The sequence below is a fragment of the Sciurus carolinensis genome, chromosome 12 (assembly GCF_902686445.1).
Source record: "Sciurus carolinensis chromosome 12, mSciCar1.2, whole genome shotgun sequence".
Taxonomy (NCBI): Eukaryota; Metazoa; Chordata; class Mammalia; order Rodentia; family Sciuridae; genus Sciurus; species Sciurus carolinensis.
In genome coordinates, this window is record NC_062224.1 from 67,575,252 (window position 1) to 67,587,487 (window position 12,236).

The following is a 12,236-nucleotide window of genomic DNA, read 5'->3' on the forward strand; positions in this document are numbered from 1 at the left end:
AGACCACCCTTGGCAATTTAGTGAAATCCTAAAAAAGGACTGAGGATGTATCTCTGTGATAAAGTACCTCTGAGTTCAATGTTCAGTACCAAAACAAACAAAAAAAGAAAGCTTTTAATGTGGTAAAACACTAACACCAGTGCCTTTCCTCCTATAACTGTGCTAAGTGAGCATGTTATTCCATGGAATAATCACATAAATGAGGGTCTATTATGTTTCCACTCAGCTTGGCTTTGAATCAAGGTGAAATTTTTCATTTTGTGTTTTTCTCTTTTCAACTTGGAGTTATTTTTTTTTCTTTCCTTTTTTTTTTTTTTTTTTTTTCCCTTTGTGCTACTAGGGTTTGAACACAGGGATACTCAACCATTAAGCTATATCTCAAGTCTTTTTTATTTTTTATTGTTGAGATAGGGTTTGGTTAAATTGTTCAGGCTGGCCTTGAACTTGGGATCCTTCTGCCTTTGCTTTTCTGAGTAGTGGATTATAGGCTTGCACTACCATGCCTGCCTCATAATTGACTTTTTTTTTTTTTTTTTTTTTCTTTTTTTTTATTTATTTATTTATTTATTTTTACGTTTACATAGGGTAATGATGTTTATTATATTTTTTCCCCTCCCCCCCACCCCACCCACCCCTCCCACCCTTCTTTTCCCTCTACACAGTCCTTCTTTCCTTCATTCTTACTGCTCTCCATAGCCTAACTCTAAACCTAACCCTAAACCTAATGCTAGCCCGTCCCACCCCCCATTATATGTCCTCATCCGCTTATCAGCGAGATCATTCGTCCTTTAGTTTTTTGAGATTGGCTTATCTCACTTAGCATGATATTCTCCAATTTCGACCATTTGCCTACAAATGCCATAATTTTATCATTCTTCATTGTGGAGTAATATTCCATTGTATAAATATGCCACAGTTTCTTTATCCATTCATCAACTGAAGGGCATCTAGGTTGGTTCCACAATCTGGCTATGGTGAATTGAGCAGCAATGAACATTGATGTGGCTGTATCTCTGTAGTATGCTGATTTTAAGTCCTTTGGGTATAGGCCAAGGAGTGGGATAGCTGGGTCAAATGGTGTTTCCATTCCAAGCTTTCTGAGGAATCTCCACACTGCTTTCCAGAGTGGTTGCACTAATTTGCAACCCCACCAGCAATGTATGAGTGTTCCTTTTTCACCACATCCTCGCCAACACCTATTGTTGCTTGTATTCTTGATAATCGCCATTCTAATTGGGGTGAGATGAAATCTTAGGGTAGTTTTGATTTGCATTTCCCTTATTACTAGGGATGTTGAACATTTTTTCATATATCTGGTGATTACTTCTACATCTTCTTCTGTGAAGTGTCTGTTCATTTCCTTAGCCCATTTGTTGATTGGATTCTTTGTATTCTTCGTGTAGAGTTTTTTGAGTTCTTTATAGATTCTGGAAATTAGCGCTCTATCTGAGGTATGGTTGGCAAAGATATTCTCCCACTCTGTAGGCTCTCTCTTCACATTTCTGATAGTTTCCTTTGCTGAGAGAAAGCTTTTTAGTTTGAATCTATCCCAGTTGTTTATTCTTGCTTTTATTTCTTGTGCTATGGGAGTCCTGTTAAGGAAATCTGATCCTGAGCCAACAAGTTGAAGATTTGGACCTACTTTTTCTTCTATAAGATGCAGGGTCTCTGGTCTGATTCCGAGGTCCTTGATCCATTTTGAGTTGAGTTTTGTGTAGGGTGAGAGATAGGGGTTTAGTTTCATTCTATTGCATATAGTTTTCCAGTTTTCCCAGCACCATTTGTTGAAGAGGCTATCTTTTCTCCATTACATATTGTTGGAACCTTTGTCTAGTATGAGAAAATTGTATTTATTTGGGTTTGTGTCCATGTCCTCTATTCTGTACCATTGATCTACCTGTCTATTTTGGTACCAATACCATGCCGTTTTTGTTACTATTGCTTTGTAGTAGAGTTGAAGATCTGGTATTGCAATACCCCCTGCTTCGCTCTTGCTACTGAGGATTGCTTTAGCTATTCTAGGTTTTTTATTCTTCCAGATGAATTTCATAATTGCTTGCTCTATTTCTGCGAGGTACATCATTGGGATTTTAATTGGAATTGCATTGAATCTGTATAGAACTTTAGGTAGTATAGCCATTTTGACGATATTAATTCTGCCTATCCAGGAACATGGGAGATCTTTCCATCTTCTAAGGTTTTCTTGAATTTCTTTCTTTAGTGTTCTGTAGTTCTCATTGTAGAGGTCTTTCACCTCTTTTGTGAGATTGATTCCCAAGTATTTTATTTTTTTCGATGCTATTGTGAATGGGGTAGTTTTCCTAATTTCTCTTTCTGAAGATTCATCACTTATGTATAAAAATGCATTGGATTTATGAGCATTGATCTTGTAACCTGCTACTTTACTGAATTCACTTATGAGTTCTAAAAGTTTTCTGGTGGAATTTCCAGGTTCCTCTAAATATATAATCATGTCATCAGCGAACAGGGATAGTTTGAGTTCTTCTTTTCCTATTCGTATCCCTTTAATTTCTTTGGTTTGTCTGATTGCTCTGGCTAGAGTCTCAAGGACGATGTTGAATAGAAGCGGTGAGAGAGGGCATCCCTGCCTTGTTCCAGTTTTTAGGGGGAACGCTTTCAGTTTTTCACCATTTAGAATGATATTAGCCATGGGCTTAGCGTAGATGGCCTTTATAATGTTTAGGAATGTTCCCATTACCCCAATTTTTTCTAGTGTTTTGAGCATGAAGGGATGCTGTATTTTATCAAATGCTTTTTCTGCATCTATTGAAATAATCATGTGATTCTTAACTTTAAGTCTGTTGATATGGTGAATGACATTTATTGATTTCCGAATGTTGAACCAACCTTGCATCCCTGGGATAAAACCCACTTGATCGTGGTGCACTATCTTTTTAATATATATTTGTATGCGATTTGCTAAAATTTTGTTGAGAATTTTTGCATCGATGTTCATTAAGGATATTGGTCTGAAATTTTCTTTCCTTGATGTGTCTCTGTCTGGTTTAGGTATCAGGGTGATATTGGCTTCATAGAACGAGTTTGGTAGGGTTCCCTCCTCTTCTATTTCATGGAATAGTTTGAGGAGTATTGGAATGAGCTCTTCTTTAAAGGTTTTGTAGAACTCGGCTGAGAACCCATCTGGTCCTGGACTTTTCTTTGTTGGTAGGCTTTTGATGACCTCTTCTATTTCATTGCTTGAAATTGGTTTATTTAAGTTGTGTATGTCCTCCTCGTTCAGTTTAGGTAGTTCATATGTCTCTAGAAATTTGTTGATGTCTTCAAGGTTTTCTGTTTTGTTGGAGTATAGATTTTCGAAATAGCTTCTAATTATGTTTTGTATTTCACTCGTGTCTGTTGTGATGTTTCCTTGTTCATTCCAAATTTTAGTAATTTGAGTTTTCTCCCTCTTTCTCTTTGTTAGTGTGGCTAAGGGTTTATCAATTTTATTTATTTTTTCAAAGAACCAACTATTTATTTTATTAATTTTTCCGATTGTTTCTTTTGTTTCGATTTCGTTGATTTCGGCTCTGATTTTAACTATTTCCTGTCTTCTACTACTTTTGGTATTGGTCTGCTCTTCTTTTTCTAGTGCTTTGAGCTGTAGTGTTAACTCGTTTATTTGTTGATTTCTACTTCTTTTTTTGAATGCACCCCATGAAATAAATCTTCCTCTAAGTACTGCTTTCATAGTGTCCCAGAGATTTTGATATGATGTGTCTTTGTTCTCGTTTACTTCTAAGAATTTTTTTATTTCCCTCCTGATGTCTTCTGTTATCCATTCATCATATAATAGTGTATTATTTAGTCTCCAGGTATTGGAGAAGTTTCTGTTTTTTATTCTGTCATTTATTTCTAGTTTCAATCCATTATGATCTGATAGAGTACAAGGTAGTATCTCTATCTTCTTGTATTTACTAACAGTAGCTTTGTGGCATAAAATATGGTCTATTTTAGAGAAGGATCCATGTGCTGCTGAGAAGAAAGTGTATTCATTCTTTGTTGGATGGTATATTCTATATATGTCCGTTAAGTCTAAATTGCTGATTGTGTTGTTGAGATCTATAGTTTCTTTATTCAATTTTTGTTTGGACGATCTATCCAGTGGTGAGAGAGGTGTGTTAAAATCGCCTAGTATTATTGTGTTGTGGTCTATTTGATTTCTGGAATTGAGAAGGATTTGTTTGACGTACGTGGATGAGCCAATGTTCGGGGCATAGATATTTATGATTGTTATGTCTTGCTGATTTATGCTTCCCTTAAGCAGCATGTAATGTCCTTCTTTATCCCTTCTGACTAGTTTTGGTTTGAAGTCCACATTATCTGAGATGAGGATGGATACTCCAGCTTTTTTGCTGTGTCCGTGTGCATGGTATGTTTTTCCCCATTCTTTCACCTTTAGTCTATGGGTGTCTCTTTCTATGAGATGAGTCTCTTGCAGGCAGCATATTGTTGGATTTTTCTTTTTAATCCAATCTGCCAGTCTGTGTCTTTTGATTGATGAATTCAGGCCATTAACATTCAGGGTTATTATTGTGATATGATTTGTATTCCCAGTCAATTGACTCATATTTGTTTTTGACATGATTTGGTTTCTCCTTTATTTGGCTATTCCTTTAGGCTAGCGCCTCCTGTTGCTGATTTGCATCGTTGTTTTTCATCTCTTCCTCATGGAATATTTTGCTGAGAATGTTCTGTAATGCTGGCTTTCTTTTTGTAAATTCCTTTAGCTTTTGTTTATCATGGAAGGATCTTATTTCATCGTCAAATTTGAAGGTAAGTTTTGCTGGGTATAAGATTCTTGGTTGGCATCCATTTTCTTTCAGGGCTTGGTATATGTTGTTCCAGGCCCTTCTAGCTTTTAGGGTCTGGATTGAAAAATCTGCTGATATTCTTATTGGTTTCCCTCTGAATGTAATTTGATTCTTTTCTCTCGCGGCCTTTAAAATTCTGTCTTTATTTTGTATGTTAGGTATTTTCATAATAATGTGCCTTGGTGTGGGTCTGTTGTAATTTTGTATGTTTGGAGTTCTATAGGCCTCTTGTACTTGGTTTTCCATTTCGTTCTTCAGATTTGGGAAATTTTCTGTTATTATTTCATTGAATAGATTGTTCATTCCTTTGGTTTGTTTCTCTAAGCCTTCCTCAATCCCAATAATTCTCAAATTTGGCCTTTTCATGATATCCCATAGTTCTTGGAGATTCTGTTCATGATTTCTTACCATCTTCTCTGTTTGTTCCACTTTGTTTTCAAGGTTAAATATTTTGTCTTCAATGTCTGAGGTTCTGTCTTCCAGGTGTTCTATCCTATTGGTTATGCTTTCTATGGAGTTTTTAACTTGGTTTATTGTTTCCTTCATTTCAAGGATTTCAGTTTGGTTTTTTTTCAGTATCTCTAACTCTTTATTGAAATGATCTCTTGCTTCCCGTATTTGGTCTTTTAACTGTTGATTGGTGCGATCATTTAATGCCTGCATTTGCTCTTTCATCTCCTCCTTCAATGCCTGCATTTGCTCTTTCATCTCCTCATTAGCTTCCCTGATCGTTTTAATTACGTACATTCTGAACTCCCTTTCTGACATTTCTTCTGCTGTGCTGTCATTGGGTTTTATTGATGTAGTATCTAGGTTTGTTTGGGACATTTTCTTCCCTTGTTTTCTCATAATGGTCAGTTGTCAGTGGGACCCTGAGATATTGCAGTTTTCCACTATTGGCTTATAGTGTCCCAGTAGATTTCCAGTGTATCACCTCCCAGCCTTCAGTAGCCTGATGTCTTGGAGGAATCTGATAAAGCAGCTCATTCGAAGAATACTGCCCCTAGCCCCCTACTGGTTCCACGTTTTGGAACTGGCTCTGTGCGGAAATGCTCTCACTGTGGGCCTGCACCGTGCAGCTGGCCGTGTGGGAAGAGCCCACTGCCGGAGTGTGGAAGACTACCTTGGGAAGACTCAAGCTGCCCTGCCCGGCTCTGCTAAGCCACCTCTATCTGGGCCTGCCACCCGGGCTGAGCTTTACCCAGTGGGCAGACTCACCCGTGGCTCCACTTCAGTCCGAGTCTCTCAGTGCCTCCCCTTCTTAACTCCTGGGTTCTGGAGCGACTGGAAGTGCAGTCTCCCTCTAGGCCGCCATCTTGGATCGCCCCGTGGAGAGAGCCCGCAGCCGGAGTGGGCAGAGCCGCCTGAAGAGGTCTCCGGCTGCCCTGCCCTTATCCCTGAGGCTGATTGCAGATCGAGGCACTCCGCTGGTTCTTTGCAGGAGTACACTGCACTGCAGCGGCTCTGGGACTCGGAACCTGCTCTGTTCAGACAGGCTCTCACTAGCGGGCCAGTTCCGTTCCGAGAACCTGGAGAAGCTGGCTGTGTGGGCGGGGCCCACCGCCGGAGTGCGCAGGACTGCCTGTGGATGACTCTAGCTGCCCTGCCCGGCTCCGATAAGCCACCTCTATCTGGGTCTGCCACCCGGGCCGAGCTTTACCCAGTGGGCAGACTCACCCGTGGCTCCACTTCAGTCCGAGTCTCTCAGTGCCTCCCCTTCTTAACTCCTGGGTTCTGGAGCGACTGGGGGTGCAGTCTCCCTCTAGGCCGCCATCTTGGATCGCCCCGTGGAGAGAGCCCGCAGCCGGAGTGGGCAGAGCCGCCTGAAGAGGTCTCCGGCTGCCCTGCCCTTATCCCTGAGGCTGATTGCAGATCGAGACTCTCCACTGGTTCTTTGCAGGAGTACACTGCACTGCAGCGGCTCTGGGACTCGGAGCCTGCTCTGTTCAGACAGGCTCTCCATAATTGACTTTTTATATAAGCTTACTTTAGATATTATGTAATATATGAGTTTGGTAGTCACTAGACCTTGTAAGTCAAAATACAACAATAAATATATGTAAATTTCTTTCGACAAGATCTTTTATATTAATATTTGCTTGTGGCTCTTAGGAATGTTTATTTCTCATTGCATTGCTTAATCCATAAGGCTGAAAAAATAGTCTCTTTCCTAATTGTTTAATATATGACCTTAGAAAATTGTTACCTGGCTCCTTTTGGGACTTTTGTAGTACCTAAGAATAAATAAGTATGAACACTTCCTGTGTTACAGGGGTGCAGACCTCTCTGCTTTGGTACGAGAAGCTTCTCTTTGTGCCCTGAGACAGGAAATGGCAAGACAGAAGAGTGGAAATGGAAAAGGTATGATTCTCACCAGTCTCTCAATTTATCACTGACTAGTTAAAACCACTGTTGCCCTGGAAAATGACCAGTTTTTAGTATCTGTTTTCTGTTATAATAAAGCTTAGCATGACTGATGTGATCCTGTAATATGTATAATTAGAAAAAATGAGAGACTATACTCCATTTATGTATCATCTACCAAAATGTGTAAACGCATTTTACTGTCATGTACAACAAATTAGAACAAATAAAATTTTTTTAAATAAAACTTATATTTTTAATGAGACCTTTAGAAACTGTTCTATAATATTATATAACCTGTTTTTGATAGTATAATAATAGCAAAGCTAATCATTATCTCTCTAAAATCAAGAGAATTATATTTTATCATCATATACAAGCGATTAAGTAGAAGCAAGTCTATTCACTTTCTCCATTATCAGTGTTCCACTTACCAATTCTGGAAATTCTCATCCTTTTGCTAAAGTATTATCTACTTTCCTGTTAAAATGCAACCTAGGAAAGAGAGAAAAAAATGCAGCCTAAATTGCAGAGATTAGAAATATACAATAGATGCAAAAATTAGAATACCTTTCCATACTGAGATTTCCTTTCAAAATACAAGATGGGCTGGTTGTATAGCTCAGAGCAGAGCATTTGCCTAGCATGCACAAGGCCTTGGGTTCCATCCCAGCACTACACCCCAACACTACAAAAAATAAAAAGGAAAAAAACCACAAACTACTAGTACTATTAATAAGTCCATGTAGTCCATTATGCATTCACTTGGGACCTTCTCAACAGCTTTGCAACATCTTTCACTTTTGACAATGAATGTGTTATGAATGAAAAGATTTGTGACCTTCATTCCAACCATGTCATGTACTCTTTACTTTGCTCGGCTCTTGTGAACAGTAATTTGGCCAGTTGCAGTTTGTGAGTGTGTCTGCAGTTTTGCAGAATACCTTTGTTCACAGAGATGTACTTTGTCCTCTGCACTTGTACTTTCATGTGAACGTCAAATGTGTATTGCATTTCTCTCTGTAGATTTTCAAAATGTCTTTATGCATTTATGTTGATTTTTCTTTTTTTCTTGCCTTGTAAGAATCTCAAAACTGAATTCTTTTTAATAGCTAAAGCAGCACATGCTTAGGTTAGATTTGACAACACACATATCTTCATTATTAAGTCCCTGAGGTTTTTCTTGAGTAATTTTTTTTTAATTTAAATTTCTTATTTTACAGACTGCATTTTGATTCATTGTACATAAATGGGGTACAACTTTTCATTTCTATGGTCATACACAGTGTAGATTCACACCATTCATGTAATCATACATATACATAGGGTAATACTGTCTGTCTCATTCTACTATCTTTCCTTCTCCCATCCCTCCCGCCCCATTTTCCTCTACACCATTCAAGGTTTCTTCATCCCCCGCCCCCCCGTCTGCCGTCCCCCTCCCCTCATTATGTATCGTCATCCACTTATCAGTGTGTTGGTTAATTTCAAGATAATTATCTAGTCATGTGTAATGGCACATACCTGTAAACCCAGGTACTCAGGAGGCTGAGGCAGGAGGACCACAAGTTCAAGGCCAACCTTAACAATTTAACGAGACCCTATTTCAAAATTAAAAATAAAAAAGAACCGAGGATGCAGCTTTGTGATAGAGGATCTCTGTGTTCATTACCCAGTGCATCCAAAAGAAAAGAAAAAAAATCAATTATCTAAATTTCTTGTATTTCTTTTTGGAAATAGGCAATATATCAGTGAGCAAAATTAGAATTTTTTTTTGGTGGTGGAGAATGGCCAGGTATTGAACTCAAGGGCACCACTAAGCCATATCCTCAGCCCTATTTTGTATTTTATTTAGAGACAGGGTCTCACTGATTTGCTTAGTGCCTTGGTTTTGCTGAGGTTGCCTTTGAACTTGTGATCCTCCTGCCTCAGCCTCCTGAGCCACTGGGATTACAAACCTGTGCCACCACGCCCACTAATTAGAATATTATATAACATGAAAAAAAATAAAAAATCAAGTGTTCTATCTGAAAGATGAATCTGATTATTTTCTTGTTGTATGTTTGGTTACTAAAAACTAACAGACCCCAGCACATGTATTGGTGCTGCTACTATTAATTTTATTTGACTATTGTTTTATATATGTTTATAAAAAATTCTAACATCCTTGATTTACACTTACCTACAGCTTTACACTTCTGCCTATGTGCTCTTTGGGGACTTTGCACTGATATCTTACCAAAACCAAAGTTAGTAATACTATTCAACTTCTGTGTATGCTCAGCAACACATTTTATTTTATGTTTAGGTAATAATTCCTAATTCTGTGGAGAGAATTTATTATTTTTAATTGTCAGATGAGGCATCATATTAACATTTGAAACCGAACTGTATTTTTAACATTAAATATTTTATTTTATTTACTTATTTAATGGGTAATCTGTGTGTTATCCAGTGTTTTGATACTTGGGTATATGTATATTAAATGCAAATGATTTTCTAACTCACATCATATTTTATGTTATGCACTGTTAAATATTGTGAAATTTCACTTTCCTTTTATAGTCAAATTTATTTGAATCATCATAAAAGAGAACAATTTTGCTCCTTCTTCATAAACATCAGAATTGAGTTAAGTAGAGCAAGGATGGCCTACAAAGGATTATTTATGAGTAATAAGTCTCTTTGGGTGGCACTGCATTATAAACCGATGAGCTGGATGTTTCTGGCTTGAATACTCTTTGGGGAAAGAATAGAATCAATCTCCATCATTCATGTCCTGAGTTTTCTTTGAAAGCTTAGACATTTTCCAAGAGAAATTAAGATATAACTCACAGTTAGTGTTTTCTACTGAGAGGTATATATTTATGCATTTGCTTCACAGGTGAGCTCAAGATTAATCAGAAACACTTTGAAGAAGCTTTCAAGAAAGTGAAACCATCTATATCAGTAAAGGTAAGAAACATTCTTCTGTGTCTTAAGATTAGAGGTCAAACCAGTAGACATGAACTTGTGAATCATAAACTATTTTTGTAGATCATTTCTTCTGAAAGAAATTGCATGTTAAATTTTGACTAGGAAACAAGCCAAATAATGACCTTTGTGAGTATTCAGGAGAAATTTTAATTCTTACTGGAGCACAGTTCTACTCTATGTTCCAGCCCCTGTTCATTTCGGAGATAATGACCACTCATGTATGTTTCCACAATCTCAGAATTCTTACTCATTGACATTCAAATATTATTTGACCTACCCCACCCTTTTTTGACAAATCGTTTCTTATTGTCGTGGAGCTGGTCTATACCCAAACTAACCCATAGAGATTACCCTTATATTTCAGGGAAGTGAAAATATCTTCACCATAAAGGAGAAAAAATGTTTAAAAAAATCACTCTGATTTCTTCCATAAAGTGCCAGGCCTTACGTGTTTCTTCCTGTATTCAGGTTTTTTATTTGCAATAAGCTAAAATGGTTGCTATAAGTGAAATGAGGTTATCATGATGATTACAGAAGGTTGGAATAGAAATATCTAACCTTAAGAAATGTCTCCACTGGACACAGTTGTGATGTTTTATTTGTTCACTTGGGATTCATAACTTTCCAGAATCTGCTTTAGCTATGAAGACTGTTGGTTGACTGTGTTAACCTTCTCTTAAATCATTAGTCATTGATCGCTCCAGATTCAGCAATTCTCATTATGATTATTGATTGAAACTCTTTAAGTCAGAGTCCAAAGCAGTTGCATAAATTGAGGTGCTATGTTTCAGTGCCCCATGGTCCACATGTTATGTTAGTTGACCGTCTTATCACTTTAACTAAAATGAGTAACCCATAAAGGGTTTAGGCTGGTGTGGTATACTGTGGGCATATGACTTTTTCAGCTGGAGTAAGGAATAGCTGGCCTCACTGGACTGTCTTCTAGCTTCCCTGGAAAGCAACAGTCTGCATTGAATTCTCAGCATCTTGCATACGAGGGAAAATGTTTTTCTTTTACTGAAAATCCTTGAGTAATACAGTCTTACTAATTATAATCAGAGCAGTTTTGTCGGGGATGTTGTTGGCCCTTTTCATTCTGATGTACAAGAGAACAGGAGCATAATTTTTCTCCCAAAGATTTGATGATAGAATTTTTTTTTCTTTTAATGGAAATTATTTTTTACTTTGAACCTGGGTTTTAGTTGTTAAATTGTTAGGACATAATGATTTAGCTCCACATTTGTCTCTCTCATCTCTAGCCTTACTTTTTTACATTGAATTTTAATTTATATACAGTAGCATATAAGCTTAATTATACCATTACTTGAGTCTTGGTCATTGTTACCAGCACTACCATCAAGGTATAGAACATTTTCATCAGTTCAGAAACTTCTGTGTTCTTTTGTAGTCAATCCCTTCCCAAACCCAACTCCATATAACCAGCCACTGATAGAGTCTGCCACCATATCTCATTTTGCCTGACTTAGAACATTTTATAATGGAATTGTAAAACTAATACTCATGTCTGGCTTCTTTTGCTGAGTGTGATGTTATGATATTCATCTCTGTTCTTTTTTTCAGTGGTTGAGTCCATTCTGCTGCTGACCTATATACCTTTGTATAAATAACCCATGATTTTTCTTATCCTTTTACCTGTTAGTGGACACTTGAGTTGTTTCCAGCTGTGACTTTTATGAATAAAGCTGTTTATGGATAGTCTACACATGTACCTATTTGCATGAACATGTGTTTTTATTTCTCTCAAGTGAAAAACTAGGTGTGAGGAATTGCAGGGTCATCTGGTGAGTGTGTATTATTACACATACACTTTAAGGAAACTGACAGTTTGTTTTCTACAGTGGCTGTTCCATTTCACATTTTTTGAGCATTCCAGTTGCTCCCCTTTCTCACTAACACTTGGATACAGTGATTTAATTTTAGCCATGTAGACATTCTCCTGAATGGAAATATCTGATATCACATTGTAATTTAAATTTCCATTTCCATTTAAATTATGGAGCATATTTTCATATACTTATTGATCATTTGAATATCTTACTT

The 12,236-nt window shown here is 37.4% G+C and overlaps 1 protein-coding gene across 4 annotated transcripts in view; it reads left to right on the forward strand.

Annotated features, from left to right (window-relative positions):
* The window catches only part of Nvl (nuclear VCP like), a 141,283-nt gene that overhangs the window by 109,674 nt on the left and 19,373 nt on the right, over nt 1–12,236 (forward strand). For all 4 annotated transcript variants that reach the window (XR_007104441.1, XR_007104440.1, XM_047521430.1 and 1 more), the window contains 2 exons: nt 7,108–7,196; nt 10,084–10,154. Coding sequence is in view for 2 of the 4 variants with exons in the window: in XM_047521430.1 (XP_047377386.1) it covers nt 7,108–7,196; nt 10,084–10,154 (160 nt within the window). In the remaining 2 variants the exon portion in view is untranslated. The remainder of the gene's footprint in view (nt 1–7,107; nt 7,197–10,083; nt 10,155–12,236) is intronic.